The sequence below is a fragment of the Coregonus clupeaformis genome, chromosome 14, assembly GCF_020615455.1.
Source record: "Coregonus clupeaformis isolate EN_2021a chromosome 14, ASM2061545v1, whole genome shotgun sequence".
Lineage (NCBI taxonomy): Eukaryota > Metazoa > Chordata > Actinopteri > Salmoniformes > Salmonidae > Coregonus > Coregonus clupeaformis.
Window position 1 is genome coordinate 6,004,106 of NC_059205.1, and position 26,979 is coordinate 6,031,084.

The 26,979-nt window shown below is 45.0% G+C and overlaps 1 protein-coding gene across 1 annotated transcript; it reads left to right on the forward strand.

The window, feature by feature from the left end:
* Nucleotides 1-7,904: 7,904 nt before the first annotated feature.
* Nucleotides 7,905-26,756, forward strand: LOC123492392 (GTPase IMAP family member 4-like). Its single transcript, XM_045224919.1, has 4 exons — nucleotides 7,905-8,521; nucleotides 8,670-9,642; nucleotides 12,005-12,027; nucleotides 26,605-26,756. The coding sequence occupies exons 1-4, from the start codon at nucleotides 8,059-8,061 to the stop codon at nucleotides 26,754-26,756; spliced, it is 1,611 nt and encodes a 536-aa protein (XP_045080854.1). The 5' UTR covers nucleotides 7,905-8,058.
* Nucleotides 26,757-26,979: the final 223 nt, after the last annotated feature.

A 26,979-nucleotide genomic window follows, 5' to 3' on the forward strand; every position in this document is an offset into this window, starting at 1 on the left:
CAGAATTGAAGGAATGATCGATGGCGCTAAATACAGGGAAATTCTTGAGGGAAACCTGTTTCAGTCTTCCAGAGATTTGAGACTAGGACAGAGGTTCACCTTCCAGCAGGACAATGACCCTAAGCATACTGCTAAAGCAACACTCGAGTGGTTAAGGGGAAAAATGTGAATGTCTTGGAATAGCCTAGTCAAAGCCCAGACCTCAATCCAATTGAGAATCTGTGGTATGACTTAAGGATTGCTGTACACCAGCGGAACCCATCCAACTTGAAGGAGCTGGAGCAGTTTTGCCTTGAAGAATGGGCAAAAATCCCAGTGGCTAGATGTGCCCAGCTTATAGAGACATACCCCAAGGGACTTGCAGCTGTAATTGCTGCAAAAGGTGGCTCTACAAAGTATTGAGTTTTCAGTTTTTCTGTCTTATTTCTTGTTTGTTTCACAATAAAAAATATTTTGCATCTTCAAAGTGTTAGGCATGTTGTGTAAATCAAATGATACAAACCAAACATTTTAATTCCAGGTTGTAAGGCAACAAAATAGGAAAAATGCCAAGGGGGGTGAATACTTTCGCAAGCCACTGTATATAGTCATTGGTTTTGAGCTACAGACTTCCTGGATGTGTCAGTTGACTAGTGTATTTGTTCTGGATCTGCCTATAGCAGCTTTTCACCTCTGCGGTAGACGGGAGCTGCGCTACAACAGAGTTTGTGAGACGAGACAACATCCCGAAAACGGTTCTAAAGTCTGAACGGTTTGAGCTACAGACTATTATGACCCCATCATGAAAAGCTTAGACTGTTTTGCTCACAAGCCCCACAGGACTTGTTAGAATGTTAGGGTTTTTCTACATTGGCCAATGCTATTAGGCCACACCCGGCCATGATTACAGACACCTGCGTGTGTCCTTTCACACTATATAAACCAGTGACCCGCATTGTTTGTCATTATACCCTGATGAAGACAGCTTGTCTGTCGAAACGTTGGTTATTAAGATATTAAATTATTGCATCTGAGCTCCTAGAGTGTGCGGCTTTCCTTTACTTTTTGAAGGGTTTTTCTACATATCAGTAGAAGATCGTCAGAAGAATTGCATTGTGATAATTCCTGATGTTTCTTATAGCTGTCAGACAGATGTGGGAATTGTAACGTGGCTCATTTATTGAGGATCGCTAAACTGCCCCCTCCGAACCGGAAGGCATGTCCCTGTGCTTTGAATAGTTAGTCCCCTCACATGTCCGGGCTGTGCATTCCGATGACCTCACGGCTGCCATCCCACTTCTGACACCAATGTAGTGAACAACGGGGAAGGGAAGTGAACCCGGGTCGCTGGAGGGAAAGGCCAACACCCTATGCATTGCACCAATAGGGCTAATCCACTTGGTGGGAATTGTACACTGTAAAAAAGTATTCAGGTGGTTAGTAAATTACACTTATAAATGTTTTGACATCAAAAAAATGTAGTTGTCATTTTTACTTGAATATAATTAGTACTTTACTTAACTTGTTCAAACAACCTAAAAATAAAAATGAATTCAACATAAAATAAAAGCATAATCTAAACAACTAATTATGTGTAAAAACAACTACAAGGAAAATTGTGTTTAACTTACTACATTTTCATAATATTTCATTTAAACGTAAGAATTTTAAGTTCTTCCAACAACTTGCCATGTGGTTCTGTTTTCAGAGGTTTGTGTTTTTTCTTTTACTTTACGATACTTTTACACAATGTTGTATGCATGTTTGAAGAACGACAAGCACATTTGTAAATTAGAATCAAACAGTTTGTTATGCTATGAGGTGTAATGGATCATGATGGACGGATATCAAAACGGTCGGGCAAATTGACATTCAATGATGAGACCACCCACTCTCACCATTAGTAAGATCATGTGCACCACTCTTAACAGAGGCAAATAGGTCAAGCTATAATGCTTTACCTCCAGTTAATGCTAGTGGAATGAGCACTGTGCTCAACAATTCCTGCAATAGTGGATAAAAATGTAAAGGGATGAAATACTGTATATAAAACCATGTTTAACACTAAAACACTATCAATGAAAGTAACTAACCAGAGAGATTAAGTAGATCTAATGAACAATAACACTTCTAGATTTGACACAATTAAGTTGGATCTTTAAAAATATATATATATGCTGGACTTAATAAATTAGTGTTTGTGAAAACACTAAAAGGTGAGTATATGATACTTAAAAATACATCATGTTGGAAATTCTCAAAAAAGCTAATGCAAATAGTTGCCTCAATGATTTGAAGTGGAACTAGCACAATATTTTTTACAGTGTAATGTGGCTCATATAGCGAGGATCGCTACACTATCTAGCAAGGTAGCATGCTACATAGCTAACTTTAGCATCCACCTCCCTCCTTTTAGAATTTCTCTTCAGAATCATAGTACAAAAGCACTTTTCACCAGGAATGATGTTTTATTGTTGAGCAGCTAAATGTACATAGCTACTCAACAAAACATTATTTCAGGAGAAAATAAGTAGCAGGAGCACTTCAGGTATTCCACAAGAACCACAGCTGCTCTTAGAGGAGAATCAGGGTGTCTGACCTGATGAAGACGATATACATTGATGTATTTTAATAACGTTTTAGCCCATACATTAAAGGGTTTTTAACTTTCAAAGCCTCAATAGTGCCTGGACTTTGATTTTTTATGCCACTTATCACCTATTTGTGGTTATAATTGTTCCTTTTTGCTTTTCAAAACAAATAATTCAGTTAGTCTTTAAATCCCTCATTTAATACTACACTGAGTTACACAATTCAATTCAAGCAACAATCACTATTAACAGCTTTACAAAATACTGATACTTGTGTTAATTTGATTTGTGTTTTCAGTCTTGAATCCAGGGGCCCAGAGACGCAACAGTGTGGATTTATTGCCCCCTGCGAGTGAGTGATCAATAAAATATCAACCTGATTTTTTTCAACTGATTTTTGATTTATCTGTCTAGATTGTAGAGTTGTGCATTTGTTTTGTTCTGTTGTAATATGGTCCTTAATGTTCATGGTGTAATCCTGAAAGAAAAGCAAACAAAAATGTTAGTGTCAACATTTTCAACAATGTTTTACAGCGAACATTTTAAATAAGATTGTGGTGGTGTTTATTTTACAGTGTCTGAAAGTGCTACAGAGCTAAGGATTGTGCTGCTCGGCAAGAATGGCTCTGAGAAGAGTGCTGTTGGAAAGTTCATCCTGGAAAGAGGGGCATTTGACCCCAACTATGTACAAAACCACTGTGAGAGAGCCAGGGGTCACGTGGAGGGAAGACACATAGCTGTGATCAACACTCCAGACCTGTTAGACCCTCACATCTCACATGACAAACTCTTAGAGGAACTGCGTTGGTGTGTCACTCTGTCTGACCCAGGACCTCATGTGTTCCTGTTGGTCCTGCAGCCTGAGGAGTTCACACAACAAGAGGGAGACAGAATCAGGCAAATTCTAGACACCCTCAGTGACCGGTCCTTTAACTACTCAATGGTACTGACAACTCATGAAGACAAGAGGGGACACATGCATGATGATCACCCTCTGAATCAGATGGTCAGCGCCTGTAGAGGGAGGCAGCACCTTAGTGACCGCACTCAACTTATGGCAGATGTTGACAAGATTGTAAAGGAGAATGGAGGACGCTATCTCACCTGTGAGATATTTGAAGATACTACAAGTGGCATGGTACAAGGGAAAGAGGAAATCCACAGGAGTAAAACTGATTGGAGCCTCAAATCTTTCTCTGAGGAAGAACTTGGAAAGGATTTTTTGAAACATGGTGAATCAGCACAATTTGACAATTGTGAGAAAATTAGAGAAATTGGTAAGTATACAGACAGCACAAAGCTGATAGTAAGATGAGCATTGAATACCACTGACAATGAACTTTTGTTTCATTATGACTGGTTTAAATGGACTGCAAAGAGGAAGTCACTGAAATTGATAGTGTCAACTTTTTTTCAGGATTGGTAGCACTTAAGAAAGAAAGAGGGGAGCCAAGCAGTCAAGAAAAATGTGGTGGGTAAAATTCAGTAGTTATACACCATATTGCAACTATTTTCTATTAAAGAGAGAAAGCTACGGCTCGGTAAGGATTTTTTGTCGTTAGGACACATTTTCATTATTGGTGTTTCTGCTTTCAAAATTTCTATCCTGATAGGCAAATATGGTACAAAAGCTGTGTAGGTAGACATGACCAAATAAAATATATATACGTTTTATTATTCACTTAAGTCCATTTCAATATTCTGCCGACCTCCATTCCCAACGTGTTTGTATCTCTGAGGTCATATTGTACTTTAAAGTCTAGTATAATGCTCATGTCATTGTTGTTTTAACACTTTTAACGATTAGAATGTGGTATGAGCTCACAGTTCATAAACCAACAGCATCTATCAATTTGAGGTCATTGCTCCCTCAGGTGGATACAAAGAGAAATGCGGCTCACCATTTAGAGATCATTTTTGAGGTGCTGCATAGTGCAGCGATGTGCCGTATAGCTCCCCACAGTGGAGGTGCCATAATACCCATAAAACCTAGCGGTCAAACAGGGAAATGGTTCCAATCGTTTTTCCACCATTCATTTTTCCCATAGGGGATTTTAGAAACACTTAAATTAAGGGCGGTGTTTTGTGTAGGCTTACCCTGGCGTGATGTTTTGATAACCATGTAAATGTCTCTCGGACAAGGTGACTTTTATCAATATATTCGGCTCTATTTACTCTCAGATTCGAAAATGCTAATTAGCATCAAAGTAGACATCATGAAAACTACAAATCCCTGCAAGCTACTGCACGTCATATATTTGTCACGCCCTGGCCTTGAGAGCCCGGGTTTTTTTGGTTGGTTTGGTCAGGGTGTGAATTTCTGTGTACATTCTATGTTATTGTATTTCTATGTTTGGCCGGGTGTGGTTCTCAATCAGAGGCAGCTGTCGATCGTTGTCTCTGATTGGGGCTCATACTTACAGTGGGGAAAAAAGTATTTAGTCAGCCACCAATTGTGCAAGTTCTCCCACTTAAAAAGATGAAAGAGGCCTGTAATTTTCATCATATGTACACGTCAACTATGACAGACAAATTGAGGAAAAAAAATCCAGAAACTCACATTGTAGGATTTTTTATGAATTTGTTTGCAAATTATGGTGGAAAATAAGTATTTGGTCACCTACAAACAAGCAAGATTTCTGGCTCTCACAGACCTGTAACTTCTTCTTTAAGAGGCTCCTCTGTCCTCCACTCGTTACCTGTATTAATGGCACCTGTTTGAAGTTGTTATCAGTATAAAAGACACCTGTCCACAACCTCAAACAGTCACACTCCAAACTCCACTATGGCCAAGACCAAAGAGCTGTCAAAGGACACCAGAAACAAAATTGTAGACCTGCACCAGGCTGGGAAGACTGAATCTGCAATAGGTATGCAGCTTGGTTTGAAGAAATCAACTGTGGGAGCAATTATTAGGAAATGGAAGGCATACAAGACCACTGATAATCTCCCTCGATCTGGGGCTCCACGCAAGATCTCACCCTGTGGGGTCAAAATGATCACAAGAACGGTGAGCAAAAATCCCAGAACCACACGGGGGAACCTAGTGAATGACCAGCAGAGAGCTGGGACCAAAGTAACAAAGCCTACCATCAGTAACACACTACGCCGCCAGGGACTCAAATCCTGCAGTGCCAGACGTGTCCCCCTGCTGAAGCCAGTACATGTCCAGGCCCGTCTGAAGTTTGCTAGAGTGCATTTGGATGATCCAGAAGAGGATTGGGAGAATGTCATATGGTCAGATGAAACCAAAATATAACTTTTTGGTAAAAACTCAACTCGTCGTGTTTGGAGAACAAAGAATGCTGAGTTGCATCCAAAGAACACCATACCTACTGTGAAGCATGGGGGTGGAAACATCATGCTTTGGGGCTGTTTTTCTGCAAAGGGACCAGGACGACTGATCCGTGTAAAGGAAAGAATGAATGGGGCCATGTATCGTGAGATTTTGAGTGAAAACCTCCTTCCATCAGCAAGGGCATTGAAGATGAAACGTGGCTGGGTCTTTCAGCATGACAATGATCCCAAATACACCGCCCGGGCAACAAAGGAGTGGCTTCGTAAGAAGCATTTCAACGTCCTGGAGTGGCCTAGCCAGTCTCCAGATCTCAACCCCATAGAAAATCTTTGGAGGGAGTTGAAAGTCCGTGTTGCCCAGCGACAGCCCCAAATCATCACTGCTCTAGAGGAGATCTGCATGGAGGAATGGGCCAAAATACCATTAACAGTGTGTGAAAACCTTGTGAAGACTTACAGAAAACGTTTGACCTGTGTCATTGCCAACAAAGGGTATATAACGAAGTATTGAGAAATTTTTGTTATGACCAAATACTTATTTTCCACCATAATTTGCAAATAAATTCATTAAAAATCCTACAATGTGATTTTCTGGAATTTTTTTTCTCAATTTGTCTGTCATAGTTGACGTGTACCTATGATGAAAATTACAGGCCTCTCTCATCTTTTTAAGTGGGAGAACTTGCACAATTGGTGGCTGACTAAATACTTTTTTCCCCCACTGTAGGTAGCCTGATTGCCTACCTTAGTTGTGGGATCTTGACTCTGGTTTGGCTTGTTTGTGTTTAGCCTTTGTGAGCATCACGTTACGTTGGATTTGCTAATTTGTCGAGTGTTTATCAGTTCTAATAAACATGTACGCATACCACGCTGCACCTTGGTCTGACCCGTCTCTCAACGATCGTGACAATATTACACCTTTGCTAACAGGTATCGTGTCAATTTAAAACTTGCAAAGTTCACAGAATTGTCCATTTAAAGAAATGTTGGCAATGTATTGATTACTACATTTAGATAACATTAGATAGTTAATCCAGAGATTCTTACCTAAGCCTACACGACACACAGCCCTTATTTTAAGTGTTTCTAAAAAAACGATTGGAACCATTTCCCTGTTTGACCGCTAGGTTTTATGGGTATTATGACACCTCCACTGTGGGGCTCTATGGTGGCCATTAAATATGGCGCTTTGGCGTACAATGTGAGGGATACCAGGGGAATCACTGCGCAAAATAAAATGCTGGAACTGTACTCACTCAATATTACTGGCTACTACTGTAAAGCTTTTTGTTCACAAGCATTGGGAGAAAAACCTTACTAATTCGAAACAGGGACAATACTCCAGTGCAAAAATTGGGTAAACTGGGAAACTACATTTTGTTTAAATACATATCCTTATATTAATCAATCTTACATGTGTTTTACAGTGTCTTCACTCAGGATTGTGCTTCTGGGGAAGAGTGATGACAAGAAGAATGTAGTGGGTAACATGATCCTACAGAATGAGGCTTTTAAGTCTGCTCGTTTCTCTAAAAAGCAATGTGAGTCAGCCAATGGGAAGGTGGAGGGCAAGTATGTTACTGTTGTAAAAACTCCAGACTTATTTTCTTTGACTGTGGAGTCCCTGATGCAGGAGATGGAGAAATGTAAGTCCCTCTCTGCTCCTGGGCCTCATGGGATCCTGCTGGTGTTGAAGCCTGAGGAGTTCACAGAGGAGAACAGAAACACATTGAAGTTCATCCTGAGCACATTTGGTAAAGAGGCCTTCAAGCACTCAATGGTGATCATTACTCACAAGGAAGTCGCAGGAAATCCTCATCTGAGTCAAATGGTCATAGAATGTGGAGGAAGGCTTCATGAAATTATCAAACAAGGAAGTCACCACAAAGAGTTAACTGAAAAGATAGAAAAGATGGTAGAGGAGAATAAATGGAGATACCTCACCTACAATGAAGAGACGACACATGATACCATGACACCAAAGGCTCAGAGACTGAACGTGGTGCTGTGTGGCAGAAGAGGAGCTGTGAAGACTTCTATAGCCAATGCCATACTGGGTCAGACAGAGTCCAGTCCAAAGTCCAGCTCTTCCTCAGTGTGTGTGAAGAGAGGAGGAGAGGTGTGTGGTCGGCCGGTCACCCTCATCGAGCTGCCTGCTCTGTATGCAACACATCTCACTCAGGAGGAAGTGATGCGTGAGACTTTCCGCTGTGTCTCTCTCTGTGACTCTGGAGTCCATGCTTTCCTCCTGGTCGTACCTTTGGGTCCACTCACTGATGAAGACAAAGGAGAGTTCGAGACCATCCAGAAGGTTCTCAGCTCACGAGTCAATTACTTTGCCATGGTCCTGTTTAGACAGGATTACATTCCAGTTGATAAAACTGCAGTTGACTTTGTGGAACAAAATGCAGACACAAAGCAATTGATCAAGATATGCGGAGGGCGGTATAAAATCTTTGATGCTTTGAAGATTGAGAATGCCAAGCAGACGAAAGAGCTTGTAGCAAAAATAGTCCAAATGATGGATCAAAACAAGACATGCTACACTCTGTACATGTATATGGAGGCACAGGAGGCTAAGCATCAATCAGAACTGGAAGAAAAGAACAGAACAATCAAGGATTTAGAGCAGAAAATCAGCAACATGTCAAAAGGTGAGTTTGTTGAACACAGGGATGAACAAATATGGGGCGGTGATTGGGAAAGCAAGTATTTTACAGTATGAGCCTTCTGTGATGATTTCAATACCAATTTATGCAGTAATTAACATTAATTTATGATCATGTATTGTTTAATTTGTAGGTGCTGAAATGGAGTGCTCCAGCACAGAGTGCGTGAGGGTGGTGCTGATTGGGAAAACTGGGAATGGGAAGAGCGCCTCCGCAAACACTATCCTGGGCAGAAAGGAATTTGAGTCTAAAATCAGCAGTAATTCTACGACAACAGTTTGCAAGAAGGCAGTCGGTAAAGTTGATGGAAGAACAGTTGCTGTGGTGGACACACCTGGCCTTTTTGACACAACATTGTCTAATAAAGATGTTCAGCAAGAGATAGTGAAATGTGTTTCCCTGTCAGCTCCTGGACCCCATGTGTTTATCATAGTGTTAAGAATCGGGACAATGACAAAAGAGGAGCTGGACAATTTGGACCTCATAGAGACAACCTTTGGTCCACAGGCAAGAATGTTCTGCTTAGTTCTGTTTACTAGAGGAGATGACTTGGGAACAACGTTGATTCAAGATTACATTGGGAAAAGCACGAATGCCAAACTGAAAAAACTGATCAGAGATTGTGGAGGCAGACTCCATGTCTTCAACAACAGAGTTGAAGATGACCGCACACAGGTCACTGAGCTTCTTAAGAAGATTAACGAAATGGTGTCCACGAACAAGGGCTGTTTCTACACCAATGAGATGTTCCAAGAGGCAGAGGCAGTCATTAAACAAAAACAGGAAGAAATACTGAAGGAGAGAGAGATGGAGATTAAGGCTGACATGGAGAAACTGAAGGTCAGCCATGAAACAGCCATGGAAAAGATGAAGTCAAAGTTGGAAGAAGAGAGATTGAAAGTTCAGGAGGAAAGACAGCGGAGAGAAAACATGTTGAGAGAGCGAGAGGAAGCTATTAGAAAAGAGCATGAAGAAAAGGAGAAAGCAGAGAAGGAAGAAAGAGAGTTGAAGGACAAGAAAAAGAAAGAAGATGAGAAGTTGAAAAAAGAAATCTGGGACACAGAAAAAGAGAAGATGGAAAAAGAGATAAAAATTCAGAAAAAAGAGTTGGAAAAACAACAAAGAGAAAAGGAAGAAGAATATAAAATGAGAATGGAACAACAGAGAAAAGAAGAGAAAGACAGAGAAGAACGGCTCATAAATAACCAAAATACGTTTGAAAAATTAAAAAAGGCAGAAATGGAAAGGAGAGAGAAAGAAGAGGATGAGAGGAGGAAACAGGAAGAGAAAGAAAGACAAGAGTGGCAAAGCAAAATAGAGGAAGCAGAGAAAAGTCAAACAGAAATCATGCAGAGAAACAAAAAGGGATGGGAGGAACATTTAAAAACAGTAATAAAAAGACAACAGGAAGAAGAAAGGCTGAGGAGACAGAAGCATGTAGAAACTATTAAAGAACAAGAGAAAAAACAGAGGACATTGAGAGAGGAGTTTGAAAGAGAGAGGGAACAAGAGAGAATAAAGATGAAGGAATCAGAAGAGAAGAGGAGAGAAATAGAGTGGAAAGACTTTGAAGAAAAGAGGAGAGAGTTGACAAACAAAATGAAAATGCAGCAAGATCAGTGGGAGAAAGAACGTAGAGAGGAACAGGAAAGAAGATTTAAAGAGGAGGGAAATCGAAGAGAGGAGGTGAAACTAAGACTAAGAAAACTGGAGGAACAATGTCAACAAGAACGTGAAAAAGAGAACATGAGGAAAGAAAAGGAAGATATAGTCAGGAGAGAACAAGAAGAGAAGAAATGGAAGGAAATGAGGTCAGCGTATGAAAGGAAAACAAAAGAAATGATGGGTAAATATGAACAAGAGGCCAGAACACAAGCAGAGGAGTTTAATAACTTTAAAGAGAAATATTAAAAAAGGCTAAATACATTGTTGGAACAACTTGAAGATGAGAAGATACTAATGCAAACGTACAACGTGGAGTATGACCGATTAAAACATCTATATGGTCATAATAAAAAAGAATTGACTAATAAAATGCAGGAATTGAAGGAAAAGCATGAGGCAGAGATACATTCTTTGACGGAATCAGGCAAATGTGTTGTACAGTGAGAATTTGAGCCCCATGTGAATTGGACTGGTATAACTAATGAACATCGTAATGTAGTTAATACCTGAATTTCAAATGTACTTTTTAACAGATTGCAGCGATGTGAGCAGCATTGTGAACCAAAGATATTGCACAGTGAGCACATGTGCAGAAAACAATGTCAGTTTTACTTTGAGGCACTGTCACTTAATTTTGAAAGCTGGTTTGCCCCTTAGGGCCTCTGTATTGAAGCCCTACTAAGGTACAAAAATGTAATGGTGTGCACTATTTACTGTTAAATGACGATGGTTACACAAGTGCACCATTTATAAAATACACCACGTGTCATGAGTCATGGCAAAGTAAAATGTGAGATAATACATAATGATAGAAACATTGATATTTTCCTTAAAAATGGTACATAAAATGTAAATACAAACTGGACAGTAATGATGAGGAGGAGGATGATGATAATGATGATGATGATTGTTGATTTTTTGTATTTATTTATTTCACCTTTATTTAACCAGGTAAACCAGTTGAGAACAAGCAAAGCAGTGCGATAAAAACAACAACACAGAGTTACATATGGGGTAAAACTAAACAAAAACAAAGTTAAAAATACAACAGAAATACATATAATATACAGTGTGCAAATTTAGCAAGTTATGGAGGTAAGGCAATAAAATAGGCTACAGTGCAAAATAATTACAATTAGTATTATCACTGGAATGATAGATGTGCAAGAGATGATGTGCAAATAGAGATACTGGGGTACAAATGAGCAAAATAAATAACAATATAGGGATGAGGTAGTTGGGCGGGCTAATTTCAGATGGGCTGTGTACAGGTGCAGTGATCGGTAAGGTGCTCTGACAACTGATGCTTAAAGTTAGTGAGGGAGATGAGTGTCTCCAGCTTCAGAGATTTTTGCAATTTGTTCCAGTCATTGGTGGTTTAAACGCTGAGATAGTTCTAAGAGGTTTAATAGTTCTATCTTTGCTCCCCATTCCTTTGACAGTCTGTTGAAAATCACAACATATTTCAACAGTCACATACTGTACTATATAGAAAGAGAAATACTATAGGCATAGAATGTTCACCTGTACTAGCCCAAAGTAATTGCCTTCCAGGCCTGTACTAGCAACTGCTTTGTTGCTTTTATTTGTTGATTTCATTCTTGTCATTTTTATGTGTGACTGCTTTATATATTACGATGCAATTTCTGTCTTTGTTGTTCAAACAACATGATAATAAAATGTGAAAAGAGACACATCAACAAATCTGTTAATTGTCCATTTTCTTTCTATCACGTCATAGCTGTTCCCATTGACTTGTTAATATGACGCTGAGTTCAGGTCTTGGGTAAACTCCCCCAATAGAGATTTTCCATACTTCACCCAAGGTAAGACCGCAATCCAAGTTTTGTTTTTGTTTAAAAAAATGCAAATGTCATGTCCAAATCATCTTAAAGTAACTCTATTGAGCTATACAATCAATTATAGACACTTTGGGAGGATTTGGACATGCAATGAAAAAAATACTGATTGAGGATATTGACTTGCATTGGTTTGTGGACCAAAATGGTAAAAGGTTATATTAGCCTTTTACAGATGTATTTGTATCTGCATTTAATCCACCGAAAAGCACCTATATAAAATGCGTTAAAAACGCTCTGAAAAAAATACATTCTTCATAGAATTAGATTTTTGCATTTCGTTATTTGTCCTGAAGTGGGCGCTCTTTACATGGCTATAAACCTATATTGCCTTGGCCCACTACAGCAAGACTGGACACTATAACCCAATGCAACTACACCAGTCGAAGAGGAGAGTGAACTACTGGGAACTGCGGTGAGCGCTGATTAGATAGAACCTTTCCAGCTCAATAAAGTGCAAAAAAATGTGCACTGGCTATATATTGTTACGTGAAGTGTCATGGTAGGGTGTCATGACAAACAATGGATGCTATGCCCAAATGTAATGCAAGTGGCCGTGTTAAGAACGTTCAAACTTCAGTATGTGGTAACATTAACGTTACTTTAGTGAAGCTCGCAAAATCTGGTGTGTTATATTTGCTTTTTACGAAGGGTATTCCTCAAGCTCTGTCATTCAAATGTTTTCAGAGACACTAAAAACACATAGCAGGTTACAAAGTGCTTCGTAGCTACGTTCTGTTGTTTGGGATGTCACTTGTCAAGGACTGGTCCAAATTCACGTTTCGCCACCCTCATCTAGCCAGCTAATTAAACTGAACCAAAATATAAACGCAACATTCAACAATTTCATTGATTTTACTGTTACAGTTCATATGATGAAATCAGTCAAATGAAATTGTCACGGATACAGCCAAGGCTGCCCCTCCTCCTTGCTCGGGCAGGCTTTGGCATTTGTCGTCACCGGAGTACTAGCTGCCACCGATCGATGTTTCTGTGTCACACTAGTCCTGCCTTTATTATTCACACCTGTTATTCATTAGGCTTATTAGTTTCCCTATAATGACCTCTGTTTTCCCTCCTGGGTGTGTGCATGATTGTTTGTTGTTACGTCGTCTGTTGAGCTGTTGTTTTTGCTCTTCCCTGCGTGGAGGGTTTGCTACATTTACTTGGAGTCGAGTAAAGCCATTTATTCTCAGTTCTGTGTCCTGCGCCTGATTCCGTTTCACCACTTCACCCAGACGCTGACATAAATAAATTCCCAAAGGCCCTAATCTATGGATTTCACATAATTGTGAATACAGATATGCATCTGTTGGTCACAGATACCTTTAAAAAAATGGGAGTCACAATGGACCTCAGGATCTCCTCACAGTATTTTTGTGCATTAAAATTGCCATTGATAAAATGCAATTGTGTTGTGCATAGCTTTTGCCTGCCCATACCATAACCCCACCATGGGGCACTCTGTTCATACACGTGGTCTGCGGTTGTGAGGCCGGTGGACGTACTGCAAAATTCTCTAAAACAAAGTTGGAGGCAGCTTATGGTAGAGAACTGGACATTAAATTCTCTGGCAACAGCTCTGGTGGACATTCCTGCAGTCAGCATGCCAATTGCACGCTCCCTCAAAACTTGAGACATCTGTGGCATTGTGTTGTGTGACAAAACTGCACATTTTAGTGGCCTTTTATTGTCCCCAGCACAAGGTGCACCTGTGTAATGGTCATGCTATTTTATAAAAAAAATATATATATATTGAATATTAAAACATACAATCTACTTGCAGTGAAGCCGCTCAACATTAACATTACATTCAGTCATCTAACAGACTCCCATCCAGAGCGACCCGCAGAAGCAACCAGGGTCAACGCCCTGCTCAAGGGCACGTTGACAGATCTCCCACAAGGTCAAAAACGGGGTCCTGAACCAGAAACCTATCAGCCACCTATGGGGGGTGATTCGTGCCAGAATTAAGCTTTGTGAAGCTACTGTTACCTCTCACCAAGTCACCTAACGTCTTCCTAGCGCCATAAAATACCGCCATGAATTAACATGGACTGTCAATGGAGACACGTTTTTTTCTAAGGCTTCAAACTGCCGACGCATTCACGTCACGTGACACGTACACATCATGTAACGTGGCACTGACACATCACGTGTCAGTTTGCTTGGAAGTTTATTATGAAAGATCTCAGCATGAACACCTTAAAAACGTCTACATGACATCTACGTGTGCACGCGACACGTGTTAGTTTAAGTGTCTGTTTCGTTTATTATTAAAGATCTCACCATGAATGCCTTACAAACGTCTACATGTATATTGCCAGAGTAATCTAATCAATTTCATTTGTCGATTTAGCTAAAATAGGCCTTAATACAACAATTATTAGTAATTCATGTAATGGACATACACAAAATATTCAAAATTGGTGAAGTGAAATGAAAAAAATAACTTGTTTCAAAGAATTCTAAATAATAAATAACGGAAAAGTGGTGCTTGCATATGTATTCACCCTCTTTGCTATGAAGCCCCTAAATAAGATCTGGTGCAACCAATTACCTTCAGAAGTCGCATAATAAGTTAAATAAAGTCCACCTGTGTGCAATCTATGTGTCACATGATCTGTCACATGATCTCAGTATATATACACCAGTTCTGAAAGGCCCCAGAGTCTGCAACACCACTAAGCAAGGGGCACCACCAAGCAAGCGGCACCATGAAGACCAAGGAGCTCTCCAAACAGGTCAGGGACAGAGTTGTGGAGAAGTACAGATCAGGGTTGGGTTATAAAAAAATATCCAAAACTTTGAACATCCCACGGAGCACCATTAAAAAAAATTGAAAGAATATGGCACCACAACAAACCTGCCAAGAGAGGGCCGCCCACCAAAACTCACGGAGCAGGCAAGGAGGGCATTAATCAGAGAGGCAACAAAGAGACCAAAGATAACCCTGAAGGAGCTGCAAAGCTCCACAACGGAGATTGGAGTATCTGTCCATAGGACCACTTTAAGCCGTACACTCCACAGAGCTGGGCTTTATGGAAGAGTGGCCAGAAAAAAGCCATTGCTTAAAGAAAAAAATAAGCAAACACGTTTGGTGTTCGCCAAAAGGCATGTGGGAGACTCCCCAAACATATGGAAGAAGGTACTCTGGTCAAATGAGACTAAAATTGAGCTTTTTGGACATCAAGGAAAATGCTATGTCTGGTGCAAACCCAACACCTCTCATCACCCCGAGAACACCATCCCCACAGTGAAGCATGGTGGTGGCAGCTGTGGGGATGTTTTTCATTGGCAGGGACTGGGAATTGAAGGAATGATGGATGGTGCTAAATACAGGGAAATTCTTGAGGGAAACCTGTTTCAGTCTTCCAGAGATTTGAGACTGGGACGGAGGTTCACCTCCCAGCAGGACAATGACCCTAAGCATACTGCTAAAGCAACACTCGAGTGGTTAAGGGGAAACATTTAAATGTCTTGGAATGGCCTAGTCAAAGCCCAGACCTCAATCCAATTGAGAATCTGTGGTATGACTTAAAGATTGCTGTACACCAGCAGAACCCATCTTGAAGGAGCTGGAGCAGTTTTGCCTTGAAAGAATGGGCAAAAATCCCAGTGGCTAGATGTGCCAAGCTTATAGAGACATACCCCAAGAGACTTGCAACTGTAATTGCTGCAAAAGGTGGCTTTACAAAGTATTGACTTTGGGGGGTGAATAGTTATGCACGCTCAAGTTCCGTTTTTTTGTCTTATTTCTTGTTTGTTTCACAATAACAAATATTTTGTATCTTCAAAGTGGTAGGCATGTTGTGTAAATCAAATGATACAAACCTCAAAAAAGTCATTTTAATTCCAGGTTGTAAGGCAACAAAATAGGAAAAATGCCAAAGGGGGTGAATACTTTCGCAACCCACTGTAAAGTGATCTAGGTTATAACAATGATTAACTCCAATATTATTTCCGCATAGTCTACTAGCCTATCGAAGGTCTTGCTCAGCCTCAACATGGTTTCTTGGTAGACCTATAGGCTTATGAAAACATTCACTTTTAAATGAAAAGTAAGTGTCACTTTCACAGGAAAATATGGTTGTTTTATTAAATGCTCCGCAATTTGGAATATTAGTGGTAGGCTATTGCTATAGCAAAAGACCAAAAAGATAGAATCGGTATAGAAGTGGTTTGGGTCTATCCATAGACCAAACAGTTTAACAGAAACACTTTTTTATTCTGGAGAATCGCATTGAATCAGGCTATTCATTTCAGTACAGTTGCGTTGTTACGCATAACTTAGTCTAAATGGAACCGAAAACACCCCAGCCTGGTTTGATCACAGATCATGATAAAGCCTGAACATTTCAGCTATATTTGTCATTGATTTAGCGCACAATCGCCTACAGAGTTGATTCACATGAAGGCCTATATTTAATCTGGATTTGACAAACAATAGATCCTTAGACTTTTCCCCACGTTATTATATATATTATATTATATTATATTATATTATATTATTATTCGTTCCCAATTAGGCTAAATGTAGTCCTATTAATAAGCTTTTAATGTTTAAATATTAATTTATATAGGCTAACCATTGCGATTAATGATATTTCCTATCTGCTTTTTATGAATAAAACTAAAAACAATATTGTTTAGATGCCCCCCCACACACACATTAATGTTACTTACCTTAGATCACTAAGTCAGCTAATTTCCACTCCATTCATATGCAAATACATTTGATTCATACACTGGCTTGTCTGGCTGGCATTGTCATGAGCCCTCTCACTCCACCGGGTTACCACCTTAATTGGTTTCCACTATCTTCCACTCTGCTCACCTCCCTCTCTCTACTCAGCCTAACTAGCTCCACCTGTCCCTGCTCTGCTCGGCTCTAATTACTCTGCCAGCTGCGCTGCATTACCCACTAACCTCTCCCAGTATTTAAGGCCCTGTCTTTCAGCTCTCCGGTGTCAGATCGTCTGCAAAGCTCACACCCGGAACCTGTTTGCTCGCGCTTCTGGCTCACCCTGGTTTTGTGACCCCGGACCTGCCTGTTTATTGGATACTCTTCTGCCTTAGGAGATCCAGACCTGCTTCTGCCATTACGACTCCTGACTACTCTTCAATCCCGGTAACTCTGACCAGCCTTCTGCCTTGCTACTACGTATTTTGGATTCCCTTGAACTGTACTGCTGCCTGGTTTCATTCCGCCCTGTTGTGTCTGTGTCTCCCCCCAGGACTTCTGGACCACCCACCACCGGCTTCATAGGACGCATCGCTGCCACTGGGGGCACAGACCCAGCGCATTGGACGGGATCCCTGTTACCCCTGGAGCCTTCTATTCACTCCCTACTTCCCTTTTCCCTTAAGTTTAATAAACTTTCTGGTGTGACGCAATTGTGGTCCTCTGGTCGTCTGTCTGAATCGGTGACAGTACGATCTGACCATTATGGACTCAGCGCACACTTTCCCGACATGGAAACCGATGAGCATGAGCAGCAGTTCCAGCAGCAGCAACAACAACTCGCCATGCTCATTCAACTCCTCACCAACCTTACCCCAGCCAGTCTGCCCACCAGCCCAGCCCCCGAGTTACCTGCCCCGGTCATTGCAGCCGCTGCTCTGGAACCCAAGATTGGAAACCCCGAGCGGTTCAACGGCGATTCAACCCAGGTCCGGCCATTCCTGACTAGCTGCCGACTTCAGTTCTCCTTGCAGCCAAGGACCTTCGCCACGGAGGGGGCTAAAGTTGGGTATGCCATCACTCACCTGACGGGCCGAGCTCGACTCTGGGGAACAGCAGAGTTCGAACGTCAAACCCCCGCATGTGCAACCTTCGACCTGTTTGCTGAGGAGATGCTGAAGGTGTTTGACCTGGATTCACCCACCGCAGAGGCGTCTCGTGAACTGTTCAGTATTCGACAAGGCAGACGTACAGTCGCAGACCATTCCATCGACTTCCGAACCCTGGCTAGACGAAGTTCTTGGAACACACCACCGTTGGTGGGACGCGTTCTTCCATAGTTTGGCTGACTATATCAAGGACGAGTTGGTCTCCCATGAACTGCCTTCCACTCTTGATGAAGCCATCGCACTGACTGTCAGGATCGACAGAAGGATACAGACCCGTCGTGAGAGGGGGGCGCCAAGGTCCACCTACTACCGGCATTCGGAGAGATCCGACTGGGCTCCTGTCATCTACTGCCACTCACCCAGGTCAGCTTGATCAGTCTGAGCCTATGGAGATTGGGCGAGCCTCCCTCACTCCTGCAGAGCGCCAGCGCCGCTTCACCTCAAACCTCTGCCTCTATTGTGGAGGTGATGGACATCGTGGTGGTAACCTGCCCTTTAAAGGGCCGAAGCTCACCGGGCGTAGGGGGAGTCCGGTCGAGTTCAGCCGACCATCCAGTCCTCCGACCGCAAACCCCTGCTGCAAGTTCACCTCCGCCTCTCTGACTCAACTCACACCCTGGCTGCTCTGGTGGATTCTGGCGCCGAAGCCAACATAATGGACGTCAAGCTGGCACGCCAACTGGGACTGGAGAACCTCCGTTTGACACCTCCTATTCCTGCCCGGGCACTGGACGGACACTTACTCGGATCGGTCACTCATGTCACGGCCCCGGTCTCGATGGGTCTGTCCGGAAACCATCAAGAAACTATCCAGTTTCACCTGCTCCCTCTCCAGGCCAACCCCCTCATCCTGGGTTACCCATGGCTCCTCGCTCGGCACAACCCTCAGCTCGACTGGGTGACCGGGGTGATCAGGGAGTGGGGAGAGGACTGCCACCGAACCTGCCTGCTTGCTGCCGCACCTACCCCTCGGCCAGTACCTACTAACTCCGCCTCCGGACCTCTCCAATGTCCCAGAATGCTACCATGGTCTCAGAGAGGTGTTTAACAAAGCAAGAGCCACATCTCTGCCCCCTCACCGACCGTACGACTGTGCCATCGACCTCCTCCCTGGAACAGCTCCTCCAAGGGGGTCGTCTTTATTCGTTGTCTGCTCCTGAAAGAAAGTCCATGGAGGACTACATCAATGGCTCTCTGTCCGCAGGATTAATCCGTTCATCTTCATCTCCTGCTGGTGCTGGCTTCTTCTTTGTGGGGAAGAAGGACGGATCTCTTCGCCCCTGCATCGACCACAGGGGACTCAACGACATCACAGTGAAAAACCGTTACCCTCTGCCTCTGCTCACCTCTGCTTTTGAGTTGCTCCAGGGAGCCACTGTTTTTACCAAGTTGGATCTCAGAAACGCTTACCACCTAGTGCGGATCCGGAGGGAGATGAATGGAAAACCGCATTCAATACACCAACAGGCCACTACGAGTATCTGGTTATGCCTTTTGGCCTCACCAATGCTCCTGCTGTGTTCCAGGCTCTAGTGAATGATGTACTGCGGGACATGTTAAACAAGTTTGTCTTCGTTTACCTGGATGACATCTTAATTTACTCCAGAAACCTGTCTGAACACACCCGCCATGTCCAGCAAAGTCCTTCATCGTCTTCTGGAGAATTCCCTCTACGCCAAGGCAGAGAAATGTGAGTTTCACGCCAAGACAGTGGCCTTCCTGGGGGTACATAGTGGCAGAAGGAAGTATCCAAATGGATCCTGCCAAAGTATCAGCAGTCACTTCGTGGCCAGTTCGGAGAACAGAAAGAAGCTGCAACAGTTTCTGGGGTTTGCTAACTTCTATAGGAAGTTTATCCGGAACTACAGTACCGTTGCTGCCCCTCTCACTGCTCTAACCAGCACCAAGCAACCCTTCACCTGGACCCCAGCAGCCGACAAAGCCTTCAGTACCCTCAAGGTGAGGTTCACCTCCGCTCCCCATCCTCCAGATGCCTGATGTGGACCGCAATTCATTGTGGAGGTGGACGCCTCGGATGCGGGAGTTGGTGCTGTGATTTCTCAGTGGGCTGCGGAGGATAGGAAGCTCCATCCCTGTGCCTTTTTCTCACGTCGGTTGTCCCCTCTGAGTGCAATTACGACATAGGGAACCGTGAGCTGCTGGCTGTGAAGCTTGCCTTGGAGGAGTGGCGTCACTGGCTGGAGGGGTCCACCATTCCATTTCTCGTTTGGACCGATCATAAGAACTTGGAGTACATCCGCACGGCCAAACGGTTGAACTCCAGGCAGTCCCGCTGGGCCCTGCTCTTCACCAGGTTTAATTTCACTCTGTCATACCGGCCTGGATCACGCAACACCAAGCCAGACGCCTCTCCCGTCAATTCCAGAAGGATGACACCCCCTCCAAGGACCCTGTGTCGATTCTGCCAAGTCCCTGCATCGTTGCAGCTCTGACCTGGGCTGTTGAGGAACAGGTGCTGGAGGCTCTCCGTAACCAGCCAGGTCCCAGCACTTGCCCAGCTGACCGCCTTTTTGTCCCCGAAGACCTGAGGTCCCAGGTCATTCAGTGGGGACATGACTCCCCGCCTAGCTTGTCACCCTGGCTCCACCCGCACTTACAACCTGCTCGCCCAGAGGTTCTGGTGGCCCTCTCTGAGGAAGGATGTACGGGAATTCGTCCAAGCCTGCCCCATCTGCAACCAACACAAGTCGTCCTGCCAGCCCCCAGCCGGATTGCTGCAGCCCCTGCCTGTGCCCAGACGTCCCTGGTCTCACATCGCCCTTGACTTTGTCACGGGGCTGCCCCCTTCAAGTGGCATGACCGTCATTCTCACCATCGTTGACCGTTTCAGCAAGATGGCACACTTCATTCCCCCTCCCCAAGCTCCCAACCGCCAAGGAGACCGCCCAGGTGGTCCTGGAACACGTCTTCCGGATCCACGGACTGCCAAGGGATGTTGTTTCTGACCGTGGTCCACAATTCTCCTCCGCTTTTGGAAGGAGTTCTGTCACCTGCTGGGAGCCACAGTCAGTCTGACTTCCGGATTCCATCCCCAATCCAATGGGCAGTCAGAGCGGGCTAATCAGGAGCTCGAGAAGGCACTGCGATGCATGACTTCACGCAACCCCCACTCCTGGTCGCGAGCAATTGACATGGGTGGAGTACGCACACAATTCTCTGACCTGCTCTGCCATCGGTATGTCCCCTTTCCAATGTGTTTATGGATACCAGCCTCCTCTATTTGCCAGCCAGGAGGAGGAGGTTACTTGCCCATCTGCACTTGCTTTTGCCCGTCGATGTCGCCGCACCTGGTCACAAGCCCGAGCCACACTCCTCAGGTCCGTTGCCAGCTACACTACCGGGGCCAACCGTCGGAGAATTCCTGCTCCCACCTACCATGTTGGTCAAAGGGTGTGGTTGTCATCGAAGAACCTGCCACTCAGGGTGGAGTCGCAGAAGCTGGCACCTCGGTTCATTGGCCCATTCCCTATCATAAGAGTGATTAGCCCAACTGCTGTCCGGCTCCAACTGCCTAATTCCCCTGAGGGTGCACCCCACTTTCCATGTGTCTAAGATTAAGCCCATCCATGAGAGTCCGCTGGTCCCTGCTGCGCCTGGTCCTCCTCCTCCACGGCTCGTCGATGGTGGTCTGGTTTACACCGTCCGCCGCCTGCTTCGGGTCCAGACGGAGGGGTAGGGGTCTCCAGTACCTCATTGACTGGGAGGGCTATGGACCTGAGGAAAGGACCTGGTGCCAGCTAGTCGGATTGTGGATAGGACTCTCATCACCGCTTCCACCAACGGCATCCTGATCAACCTGCAATCCGTAGGGGCCGCCCCAGAGGGGTCCCTAACCGTCCGGCCCGCCTCGGCTTCCTGTCCTGTGCCTGATCCTGTCTCGGGACCTGTCCCATCTCCCGACCACGGCCCTCCGGCTTCCTCCGAGGATGAGGACGTTCACTCGGACCGTTCGGAGGAGTTCTAGCCCTCCTCCGGCCTCCTCCCGCCCCGGCGTGGTGTTGCTCTTGGGACTTCTGGGGTCGCCCCTTGGGGGGTTCTGTCATGAGCCCTCTCACTCCACCGGGTTACCACCTTAATTGGTTTCCACTATCTTCCACTCTGCTCACCTCCCTCTCTCTACTCAGCCTAACTAGCTCCACCTGTCCCTGCTCTGCTCGGCTCTAATTACTCTGCCAGCTGCGCTGCATTACCCACTAACCTCTCCCCAGTATTTAAGGCCCTGTCTTTCAGCTCTCCGGTGTCAGATCGTCTGCAAAGCTCACACCCGGAACCTGTTTGCTCGCGCTTCTGGCTCACCCTGGTTTTGTGACCCCGACCTGCCTGTTTATTGGATACTCTTCTGCCCTTAGGAGATCCAGACCTGCTTCTGCCATTACGACTCCTGACTACTCTTCAATCCCGGTAACTCTGACCAGCCTTCTGCCTTGCTACTACGTATTTTGGATTCCCTTGAACTGTACTGCTGCCTGGTTTCATTCCCCCTGTTGTGTCTGTGTCTCCCCCAGGACTTCTGGACCACCCACCACCGGCTTCATAGGACGCATCGCTGCCACTGGGGGGCACAGACCCAGCGCATTGGACGGGATCCCTGTTACCCCTGGAGCCTTCATTCACTCCCTACTTCCCTTTTCCCTTAAGTTTAATAAACTTTCTGGTGTGACGCAATTGTGGTCCTCTGGTCGTCTGTCTGAATCGTGACAGGCATGTTTTCATTTTAAGCTGGCCTTCCCTTATCTACATTGAAATAATATTATTTCAGTAGTCCTTTTATGATAAAAAAAAAAAGTATAGCTCATTAATTAATATGACATCACATATATTACCTAAACTAAACTGACTCTTTGTTCATAGAAAATAAAACAAATAGGATCTAAAACGTTGTTGAAAAAAAGTACAGAAAGTTCGGACGCCATCTTAATCCCTTCTCTTACATGTAAACCATTAGCAACCTAGCCAACATCCATTACTTAACAAGACAATCACTGACATGATGTCAGCTGGTACTTTTGTGGCAGGGCTGAAATGCAGTGGAAATGTTTTTGGGGGATTAAGTTCATTTTCATGGCAAAGAGGGACTTTGCAATTAATTGCAATTAATCTGATCACTCTTCAGGACATTCTGGAGTATATGCAAATTGCCATCATCAAAACTGAGGCAGCAGACTTTGTTAAAATTAGTACACTGCTCAAAGAAATAAAGGGAACACTTAAACAACACAATGTAACTCCAAGTCAATCACACTTCTGTGAAATCAAACTGTCCACTTAGGAAGCAACACTGATTGACAATAAATGTCACATGCTGTTGTGCAAATGGAATAGACAACAGGTGGAAATTATAGGCAATTAGCAAGACACCCCCAATAAAGGACTGGTTTAGCAGGTGGTGACCACAGACCACTTCTCAGTTCCTATGCTTCCTGGCTGATGTTTTGGTCACTTTTGAATGCTGGCAGTGCTTTCACTCTAGTGGTAGCATGAGACGGAGTCTACAACCCACACAAGTGGCTCAGGTAGTGCAGCTCATCCAGGATGGTACATCAATGCAAGCTGTGGCAAGAAGGTTTGCTGTGTCTGTCAGCGTAGTGTCCAGAGCATGGAGGCGCTACCAGAGACAGGCCAGTACATCAGAGACGTGGAGGAGGCCGAGGAGGGCAACAACCCAGCAGCAGGACTGCTACCTCTGCCTTTGTGCAAGGAGGGAGCAGGAGGAGCACTGCCAGAGCCCTGCAAAATGACCTCCAGCAGGCCACAAATGTGCATGTGTCTGCTCAAACGGTCAGAAACAGACTCCATGAGGGAGGTATGAGGGCCCGACGTCCACAGGTGGGGGTTGTGCTTACAGCCCAACACCGTGCAGGATGTTTGGCATTTGCCAGAGAACACCAAGATTGGCGCCCTGTGCACTGGCGCCCTGTGCTCTTCACAGATGAAAGCAGGTTCACACTGAGCACGTGACAGATGTGACAGAGTCTGGAGACGCTGTGGAGAACGTTCTGCTGCCTGCAACATCCTCCAGCATGACCGGTTTGGCGGTGGGTCAGTCATGGTGTGGGGTGGCATTTCTTTGGGGTGCCGCACAGACCTCCATGTGCTCGCCAGAGGTAGCCTGACTGCCATTAGGTATCGAGATGAGATCCTCAGACCCCTTGTGAGACCATATGCTGGTGCGGTTGGCCCTGGGTTCCTCCTAATGCAAGACAATGCTAGACCTCATGTGGCTGGAGTGTGTCAGCAGTTCCTGCAAGAGGAAGGCATTGATGCTATGGACTGGCCCGCCTGCCTTCCAGACCTGAATCCAATTGAGCACATCTGGGACATCATGTCTCGCTCCATCCACCAACGCCACGTTGCACCACAGACTGTCCAGGAGTTGGCGGATGCTTTAGTCCAGGTCTGGGAGGAGATCCCTCAGGAGACCATCCGCCACCTCATCAGGAGCATGCCCAGGCGTTGTAGGGAGGTCATACAGGCACGTGGAGGCCACACACTTATGAATGACTTAAGCTAGCTATTGATTCATTATTTGTTTACTAAAATGACCGTAGCATTTTTGTGTTTTCAACATTGCCAAGTGCCGACCAAAATATAGTACAGTAACCGCAGCCTAGGTAGTTGGCTGTGTGCTGCAGCACTTGAATGTGCCAGAGCCTGTCATAGAATGGTCTGGAATGTGGAAGAAGTGCACAAGCTGCACCCTGCCCATAAGATCAGGGTGGCGTTTCCATTTCCATCAGCTTGGCAGAGATTCTGTATGCGACATAGATACGCATCCAGTCATCACACTAGCTGACTAACCAGTTAAGTGAGTGCTTTGTTAACTTTTGCCTTGATGTGCTTTGTTAACTTTTGCCTTGTTCAGACTAGCAGTTTGAAGTGTCCCAAATCCGATTTTTTCAAATATCCGATACAAATTCAATCATTTTCGTGAGGTCTTAACAGCCAAAAAGCACATGCTCAAATACGATTTGTATCACATTCATATGTGTTTTGAAATCAGGAAAACATCTGATACCTGGCCTTGCAACGTGTCTGATCGGTCAGATCGGATTTCTTTGCCCTCGAGTGTTTGTTCTATATCGTGGAGGCTTAAGAGGGTGTGAACTATGCTGAATGGGTGTAGACAAAGAAAAGCTCTGCTGTATGTGTACCAAAACATTCAAGGGACATTTTCTCAAAAGTGGGGTTACAAGTTTATCAACTTTCAAAGCAGAATTACTTTCCCATTGTTCCTCAACTGTAGTGTATGATATACACTTTTCTAGCTCTGAGTCTCTACTTTTATCCAATGTAAAAAACACAATTTCAAATTTTGCTACATAAGACCGAATTGAGCCGGTCAGTCACATATTTGTTGATTTATCTCAGATGCTTGTGTTGTCCTCCGTGTTTGTTTGTTCTTTGTGTCGGGAAGTGATGATGTCGGACAACAGTGTGTCACGAGAGAGTAAAAACGTATTAGTTACCGGAGTGTAACTCCAGAATTTATGAGTGGAGCGGAGTCCTGGGTTGCTATGGTACCGTTGCCCTAAGGCAGCAGTGCAGAGCCGAGACAAAAAATATGCACACACTACAGCCAATAGGCAGTACAGGAGTCTCCTATAAGAGGGGATGCCTCCCTCAATCAGCCTCCTTTTTCTTCAGCGACTGGATGACTAGACTGAAGAGCCAAGAAGAGACGAAGCACGAAGACTCAGGATGTAGAAAATAACGCCGCTGATATCCAGCCGACAACGCCGCCTCAACTGAGCACACCGGGAGATTTTTCACTCAAAAGTTTTTTTCAGAGCTACAGTGCAGATGCACCCCAAGTGGCGGTGGTGACCACCACCCACCTATGTTTCGTGTGTTTGGGATCCCAGCATGCCAAGGAAGGCGCCCTGTAGACCTTCGACTGCGCCCTGCGCCTCGTTTCTTTAAAGGAGAGGAAGCAGCGCAGGCGTGTTTCAGGGAGGACATCCCTTTGAGGATGTGTTGCCGAGCATTAGCCTCTGTTTCAGAGGCGCTGCCGTCCGACGGCAAGCGGACCGGGGAAGATAGGGACTTGAGGGAGGGGTCTGGCATTCCAATGGAACAGCGACCCCCCCGCCCTACCTTCAAGCCCCTTTCCTTGGAGAGCTTAGCGAGAGGCTTTGCAGTCCCATAGCGTAAGGGGGATACGAGCTCTGAGAGATCAGAAGCCTCTCTTTCGCTGCAGCCTCTGAGATCGGATTTTCCGGTCTCATAGAGAGAGCTGCTCAACGGCTGGTAATAAGGTTGCCCCTCTTCTCCTCCGCACCGGAGGCTGATAATGATGGAGGGCGGTCCTTATTCCAGGCCATTAGGAAGGCGGCAGAGCCAGTGGCTCCTGCCATGCCTCTTCGTGCTAGGCACGCTGAGGGCCTCGTGGGAGGCACCTGACGGCGCTGCTGGCTCGGAAAGCGCATCTCCCATTCAGTGCGAGAGTGGGAAGGTTTCAGGGTCAGGAATCCCCAGGATGAGGGCGCCATGGCGGCGTATTCTGACCGGGGTCGAGCCCCTGGCCTTCCAAAAAGAAGCCACGCTGCCATCCCAGAAGACCGACTCACAGTGTCGCAGCTAGAGAAGTATTTTGGGCTGGGAGCCCAAGCTGTAAGCAGCAGCTAATAACATTGCCCCTTCTTGGCGCCCCTCTGTCCCGCTTAACCACAGGTAAGACAGAGATGGGACACGAGGAGGGGGAGGAGGCGACCCAGAATTTCTGGCGCCATACCCACCTGGACACAGGCGCTCTGCAGTCTCGGCGCCGGGAGGTCCATGGCTACTCCGAATGGTCGGGGAACGACACCCTCTGCTGTCATTGACATCCAAAAGAGGCAGACAGGACGCTGAACGCTTCTGGACGCGGCTTGGGTTTAGTCAAAGAGGCGACGGAGCGTTTTTAAGTTAGAGGAGGAGAAGAAGCAGCTGCGCAGGCACCTGCCGTGGCAGGACGACCCCGGCCCCCCTCCCCAAAGGCCATCCACTTCACCCTCTGCGCAGACCGGGCCGCGACGAGGCGGCGACCGGCGCCATCCGCGGCCACGA

Excerpts from the sequence above, each read along its gene's own strand:
- LOC123492392 (XM_045224919.1), top strand. The coding sequence starts at position 8,059 with ATGCGTGAGACTTTCCGCTGTGTCTCTCTCTGTGACTCTGGAGTCCAT. Across the intron at positions 8,522-8,669 it reads AATCAGCAACATGTCAAAAG|GTGCTGAAATGGAGTGCTCC; the intron begins GTGAGTTTGTTG and ends TTTAATTTGTAG. Across the intron at positions 12,028-26,604 it reads TTTTCCATACTTCACCCAAG|GTAAGACAGAGATGGGACAC; the intron begins GTAAGACCGCAA and ends GCTTAACCACAG.